The 7,350-nt window shown below is 55.3% G+C and overlaps 1 protein-coding gene across 1 annotated transcript in view; it reads left to right on the forward strand.

The window, feature by feature from the left end:
* The window catches only part of DUOX1 (dual oxidase 1), a 32,111-nt gene extending 25,075 nt beyond the window's left edge, over positions 1–7,036 (forward strand). The window contains 6 exon segments of the mRNA XM_025884142.2: positions 2,512–2,665; positions 3,083–3,315; positions 3,564–3,722; positions 4,791–4,946; positions 5,188–5,316; positions 5,981–7,036. Coding sequence (XP_025739927.1) covers positions 2,512–2,665; positions 3,083–3,315; positions 3,564–3,722; positions 4,791–4,946; positions 5,188–5,316; positions 5,981–6,103 — 954 coding nt within the window. The 3' untranslated portion in view covers positions 6,104–7,036.
* Positions 7,037–7,350: the final 314 nt, after the last annotated feature.

The raw sequence follows: 7,350 nt of genomic DNA on the forward strand, positions 1-7,350 counted from the left end.
TTTCTGACTTATTCCTGGGTTTTGGGGATCAGTGGGGTTCAGAGCCACCCTTCCTGCCAGCAGGGAAGTCAGCAGCTCAGAAAGGTGCAGGACCCTCTGCTGGGCAGTCCTAGACCTGGCCGCTAGGAGAGTCTCACCTGGGGGGGATATCAGGGCTGAAACACCCACTTCCTTCCCATTTATCCCTGGTGTGGCCACTTGACTTGGGGCAGAAAGAGAAGCTACAAGTAAAGGACCCCAGTGTGGAGTCGACCCTGCAGAAGGATGTCCAGGCTCCTGATCCAAGCAGAAGAGGGCAGGGATAGCTTCCCCAGCCCTCAGCCAACCATGAATCTGCAGTAGTTTTGTGGTTTAAAAGTAGAGCCAACACCAAATGGGATGTATAAACAGAGCAGTATGAGGTCACCCCGACATTGTTCTCAGCCTGGTTTGATGCTCAGGAAGCCTTGGCGGTGGGTGTGGGCTCCATAATGAAAGAGGAACTTGGGGAAACCGGAGCCAGTTCAGGGAAGAGCCCAGAGAGGTTTAAGTTAGTCCTGTGGGCAAAGGAACACTAAGCTGGGGAAAAGGAGAGCTGAAAGAGGAGCCAGAGTTCAGTTTAACAGTTATCTGTCAAAGGGTCTAGTATGCACTTGTTCAGTGGAGGGGCGGGGGGGGGGGGCACTCAAAGCTCTGCCCTCAGGAACTTAGGATTTGCTGCAGAGATAAGTGCCATTAACTTGAAATGATCAGAATGAGCAGACAATATAGGATTAACTGCTGAGCTGAGTGTTCCAAACAGTGAGTTATAGTAGCTCACTGAAGGGAGTTTCATTTGGGCCAAACTGGTTAGGGAAGACTTTGGGGAGAAGATGGGACTTGAGCCAAGCCTTAAGGAGAGGTAAGCTAAGATTTGACAAGGCAGAGTGGAATCTGAAAAGCATTCCAGGTAGAAGAAAGGGCATGAGCACTGGTACAGAGGTGGAAATAATGATTCAGGGCACAGAGGGGACAGGCTGTGGATGGCCCCAGGGCATTAGGTGGTGGCAGGACCTGTGTGGGCTGCGGTGGCCACTGAGGGGCTGTGGCTCAGCAGAGGGGCTGTGTCACATGGGACAGCATAGACAGAGGAGAGCAGAGAGTGAGAAAATCAGGTTTGAGCAACATGAAGGATCAGGGCTGGGAGAAGGAACAGGGAGCCAGTGGAGGAGATGGAAAGTGAGTGGCCCCAGAGAAGCAGCACACGTGGCAAGGAGTGGGCGGTTGCTGGTGCCACAGAGGGCTAGCCGTGGGAGCAAATGAAAGGGGACCTTGGGGTCTAGCCACTCGTGGGGCAGGTGAGCCCCAGCGAGCAGGTCCTGAGAAGAGGTGGAAACAGGAGCCAGACTGACCAGACTTAGGAGCAAGCAAATGGGAAGCATGGGGGCAAGTCGTGTTTGACCGTGTTAGACCAGCTTGTTGGGGAAATGACCAGAGCTAGACAATACCTGTCAGGTATTTCAAGGAAAAGGGAGGACTAGTTAGGTGTTCTTAGTCTCCAAAGGGAGAGGATAATTGGGGAAACTTCTTTTATTAACTCAACAATTTTTAAGTACCTGGTATGGTGCCAGGCAGTAACTGCTAAGAGCTGAGAGTATGGTAGCAAAAAAAAGGGACACCCACCCTCCACCGGGGAAAACAACAGAAACACGTAAATGAATGATTAAACAGTGTGGATGATGACAAGTGTTCTGATGGGAGTTAACTGGGAGATATAACAGAGGACCGAGGGAAGGCCTGAGGAGCTGCCGTTTCTGCTGAGCCCTGACAAATGACATAGAGGGGTACACCTGGGTGGCTCAGGTCATGATCTCAGGGTCCTGGGATTGAGCCCCTCGTCATGCTCCCTGCTCAGCGGGGAGCCTGCTTCTCCCTCTCCCTCTGTTCCTTCCCCCCCCACCACCACTCATGCTCTTGTTCTCTCTCTCAAATAAACAATTTTTTTAAAAAAATGAGACAGAGGTAGCCAGGGAAAGAACCAGGGAGAGGGCTTTCCTGGGAGAGGGAACAGCGGGTGCCAAGGTCCTAAAGCAGAGAGGACTTGCCACGTTAGAGGCCAGAGCATCTCAAGACCTTGTGGTGTAATGGGAAGTCCACTAAGACGTGTTAAGCTGGGATGGCATGATAAAACGAACTTTAAAAAGTCACACTGGCTGCCTTGAAAAGAATGGGTCACAGTGGGCAACCCCGTAGAAGACCAGCTAGGAAGCTACTGCAGGAGACCAGGTGAGAGTCAATGTGGCTGGTTTAGATGGTGCCGGGAAGGCACAAATAGTCTCACTGGTCATGGGTGCTCCATAGGATGGGGTTGGGGTTGGGACTGGTTAGATTTGGGCACCTGGAGGGAGTATGGTACACGGATAGGTGGGGATGGAGGGTGCCTGTGGGGGTGGGGTGGGGTGTGTGGAGGATGCAAGGGACTAAGGCCTGAGCCGGCCACAGACATTATTGTGGGTATGGCTTGGTCAGAGCCGAATTCTTCACTCTATCTAGCTCATCATCCACGGCAGCTTCGGCCTGATCCAGCTGCCCCGTTTCCACATCTTCTTCCTGGTCCCGGCACTAATCTATGTGGGGGACAAGCTGGTGAGCCTGAGCCGGAAGAAGGTGGAGATCAGCGTGGTGAAGGCGGAGCTGCTGCCTTCAGGTACCAGCCTCTAGGCTGTCGGGGGCCAGCTGGGTAGTTCTGAGAAAGCCCACAGGGCAGTGCTAGATCCCGGACCTTGCAATCCCCTGGCCTGGCCCAGTGGAGTTGGCAGGGGCCTTGAGGTGGCAACGATAAGGGAGCTGGCAAGAGAAGCCAAGGCCAGGGGACCTGAGCCTCTCTCACAACAGAGAGGAGGAGCCTGGGCCAGGCTGCTCCTTTCCCTGCTGACCACCAACACCAGTGCTGCATTGCCCCTCCTCAGGGTGGACATGGCCCAAGGGGAGTAATGCCTTCTGATGGGTGGAGGCCTTGGCATATTCCAGAAGGAGAGCTGAGGCTGCAGGTGGGGGAACCTTCTGGAGGCCACAGTGCTGCTGGGTCCTGCATAGCAGCCTCCTGCCCACTTCCTTTCCTCAGGAGTCACCCACCTGCAGTTTCAGCGGCCCCAAGGCTTTGAGTACAAGTCGGGACAGTGGGTGCAGATCGCCTGCTTGGCTCTGGGGACCACTGAGTACCACCCGTTCACACTGACTTCTGCACCCCATGAGGATACACTCAGCCTGCATATCCGGGCAGCAGGCCCCTGGACCACTCGGCTCAGGGAGATCTACTCACCTCCAACGGGAGATGGCTGTGCTAAATACCCGAAGGTGACCAGACCCAGGCCAGATGAGCTACCCGCCCCCACATCCCCTTAGCAGGCCTTGGCCCTGCATCCCCAGGCTCCCCACTGTGTTCCTCTCCTCTCCCAATTTAGAGACTGGTCTTTCCAAATAATGCCATGGTACCCCCTTTCTCCTCACTCCATAAACATACCTGCCTTTCCCTGCCTCCCATTTCTAGCTTCAGAACTATTGTGGTGGTGGAGCTTAACTCAAACCCACTCCTCCTCTTGCAGCTCTACCTTGATGGACCATTTGGAGAGGGCCACCAGGAGTGGCATAAGTTTGAGGTGTCAGTGCTGGTGGGAGGGGGCATTGGGGTCACCCCCTTTGCCTCCATCCTCAAAGACCTGGTCTTCAAGTCATCAGTCAGCTGCCAAGTGTTCTGTAAGAAGGTGAGTGCACTCTCCTCCTGCTCACCCATGGTCCCTGTTCCCTATCACTGTGTCCATCTCTGCCTGTCTCTCCTGCCTCTGTTCTTGGGCCTGATCCGGGCAAGGCCCAGTTGGCCTGACACCAGAGGGGTCAGGATATCCTCAGACCCTAAAGAACAGAGTTGGAGAGGGGTAAAGAAACCCACTCTGTCTTACAGAGGAGGCCAGCCCCTGAAGGGAGCATTATCAGCTTGGGAGAAGGAAAGGAACACTTGGGGTGGGGCAGAAGTGAAACTGGCTCTGCTTTCAAGAGGAAGAAGAGGGGAGGTGGCCAGGCAGGGCTGGTGGGCTGGGCTGGTTCCAGGAACACAGCCCAGGCCCTCAGGCCCCCTCCATCCCAGGTCCCTTCACCCCAGCATGGACCTGGTAGCAGGCCCCTGCTTGTTTCTCCCTGGGCCCGGCAGTTGAGTCAGGGGCACAGGAATGTGGCGGCAGAGGCCCAGCCCATGTGCTGTCAGCTTTCGGAGGGTGCCAGGCAGCTCCCCTGCTCCTCCATCTGTGCCAACTCTGCCTCTGCTTCTTAACCCACATGGCCCCTGCTTCATCCTCTTCGGAAGTTGGAGGTGGCTCCCTCTGTGGCAACTTCCGTCCCCTGGAGCCCATTCCCATCTGCTCCAGGCAGCCAGCGGGGTCTTCCCTAAGGCTGTTCTGTGACTGCCCCTTAGTGGAACCCTATCCCTCTGGGCTAGGGTTGCTTGGGAGCCTAGCAGCCTGAGGAGGGCCCATTGGAGGGAGCGGCAGGGCAGGCTCCGTGTGAAAAAGCTGCTTCCCACCCCATCAGACCTTCAGCTCACTTGACAAGTGTCCTTTTTCATCACCTCAGGTTATCACTCCCTTCTACCTCTCCATGCCCTGGGGTAACCCCCATCTCCCGCCCCAGAGCCTGGCTCTGTGGGCCCCGCAGCACTCCATCTCCGCAGGGTGTCTGGGGAGAGGCACAAGCTGACCACGGTCTATTCCTATGGAGATCCCTGGGATACAGGGAGCCTGAGCTGAGCCAGGTCCTGAGCTCTCGCCATGTGTCCCCAGATCTACTTCATCTGGGTGACGCGCACCCAGCGGCAGTTTGAGTGGCTGGCTGACATCATCCGGGAGGTGGAGGAGAATGACCGCCAGGACCTGGTGTCCGTGCACATCTACATCACCCAGCTGGCTGAGAAGTTTGACCTCAGGACCACCATGCTGGTAGGTCAGGGCCGGCCGGCCGGGGCGGCTAGGTGGGGATATGGGTTGGTGGAGTGAGGCAGATGACCAGGGCGGTGGGTGGACAGCCAGGTCCAGACGGCAGGAGGTACAGAGATGGCGGTCCTGATCCTCAGCCTCCAGCTCCCTCGCCACCCCGTTCTCTGTCTCCTGAGCTGCAGGCTAGCTTGGGCTAGGCATGGACCCTGACTGTCCTTGGCCTGACCTGCCCCTGTGCCCCCAGTACATCTGTGAGCGGCACTTCCAGAAGGTGCTGAACCGGAGTCTGTTCACGGGCCTGCGCTCCATCACCCACTTTGGCCGCCCCCCCTTCGAGCCCTTCTTCAAGTCCCTGCAGGAGGTCCACCCGCAGGTCAGTCCCACCCCACATCAAGGTTCTCCTGGCATTTATCACCTGAGGTCTGAGCAAACCTCCCGACCCAGCTCCATGAGGGAAGGAACTGACTGCTGAGGAGAACTCATCACCCAGGAGATAAGTGGGGATAATGGAATAGAAAAACAGTAGGGGTCACTCTGAGGAGTGAAGGGGGGAAGCAGCCACAGGGACTTGCCACTTCTAAAGCCATGATGCCTGTCCAGAAGGAACAGCTCAGTGATTGAGCTCGTCCTTACCATAAACTCAAGAGCTACTCTTACCATGAATACTGAGCCAGTCCTCACCCTAGACACTGATCTTTATCATGAACACTGGGCTAGCCACTACTCTCATAAATAATGGCCTAGCCCTCAAAGAGACAGTAAGCTAGCCTTTAACTGGAACATTGATTAACCCAGCCCCTATCAGAAACACTGATCATGTACCTGAAGCTGACAGATGCCTTGGAGGGGGTGGAGGTTGGACCCGCACAGAGCAAGTCTACCAAAACTGAGCTGATGTAAACACACTGAGCCATACCTCACCACACATGGTGTGAAGCACACCTTTATCAGAAACATAGAAGGAGTCCTCACCAAGGACTCTTGCCTGTCTTTGACACGAACACCGAGCTAGCCTTCACGTTTCCCTCCCCCAGCAGGTCCGGAAGATTGGGGTGTTTAGCTGTGGCCCGCCTGGCATGACCAAGAATGTGGAAAAGGCCTGTCAGCTCATCAACAAGCAGGATCGGACTCACTTCTCCCACCATTATGAGAACTTCTAGGCCTCCTGCCCAGGGGCTCTTCCCACTGCCCAGCTGAGCAGAGGTTTGGGCCCCCACCACGCTCTGTACTTCCTGTTTCTGACTCCTTCTGCCTCCTCCTCATTCCTACCCCCCAACCTTGGCCCAGGTGGTCATGGTCAGTCACCCCCTATGGGTTCATAGACCCCCAAGTCCAGAATGTCTTAGCCTGGAGAAGTGGGAGGTCCTGTCTGGGCAACAGAGGTTGGCAGGTAGGAGAGCTATTATTACTTTGGGGCAAAGTGACACCTCTTCTTCCAAACTAAGAAAAAGCCTCAAAAGACTGGAGCTAAAAAGCCGTGTGTATGTGTATTAGGGGGCTGTGAGCCTAAGGACAAAGTGGGAGTACAGATGCTGGCATCTTGGAACTTCCCCCCCACAACCTCCCCCTCCTCTAGGCTCCCTACTGTCAAAAGGGCTGGCAAATGCCTTGGGGTGGGGGTAGAGGCTGGGGCCCTCAGAGAGAAGTCTACAGGAACCCCCTCAAGCATCCTAGTGTAACAGCACAACTGATCTTTTCTCCCCAGTTTTTAAATATGTACTGTAGTCAGAATCTGGCCCAATATCTGTGTAGTGCTCCTCAGGCCTTGTCTCTTCTTCCTACTGCAGTAGTCTTCTTTACAAATAAACCACTTTTCTGCACTCTGGGTTTCTTTATTCTGCCCTGGGATGGGGATAGGCACTGGCAGAGAAAGCTACTCAACCAGCCAGCTCACCGAGGCTGGTGCAGACAGTCCTCTGAACTTCCCAGCATCTACTGAATAAAGGAACCAGCTCAAGGCCGAGTGCTTTAGCTGGAGACCGCTTTCCCAGCTCAGGGGCACGCTTCCTGACCGAGGACCTCTCAGGGTGGCTAGTGTGGGGCTTCTGAAGCCTGATCAGGAAGGGAAGGGAGAGAGAAAGGGGTTCTGGAGAAGGTGGGCCAGGCGCAAAGTGCAGGTGTGTGTGGCAGGACAGAGCAGGAGCCCACAGGGAGCCAGTGGTTGCCTGGCCTGGCTCCAGGACCTCTGGGCAACAGGAGTTGACCCCCTGTGCCTACATGGGTCTTCCAGGTAAAGAGATGAAAGCAAGGAGACGGATGAGCACATCACCTAAACACTCAGAGCCTGTTTCCTCATCTGCAAAGTGACTCAATACCCTCCAAGATAGAGGGCAACCCTCTGAGGGAATTTCTAAAGCAGGGCCCAATTTCAAGTGAGACTTTCGATGGTCCCCACAGAATTCTTACA

The sequence above is a fragment of the Callorhinus ursinus genome, unplaced genomic scaffold, assembly GCF_003265705.2.
Source record: "Callorhinus ursinus isolate GAN/ISIS: 27379988/994484 unplaced genomic scaffold, GSC_fseal_2.0 scaffold25, whole genome shotgun sequence".
Taxonomy (NCBI): Eukaryota; Metazoa; Chordata; class Mammalia; order Carnivora; family Otariidae; genus Callorhinus; species Callorhinus ursinus.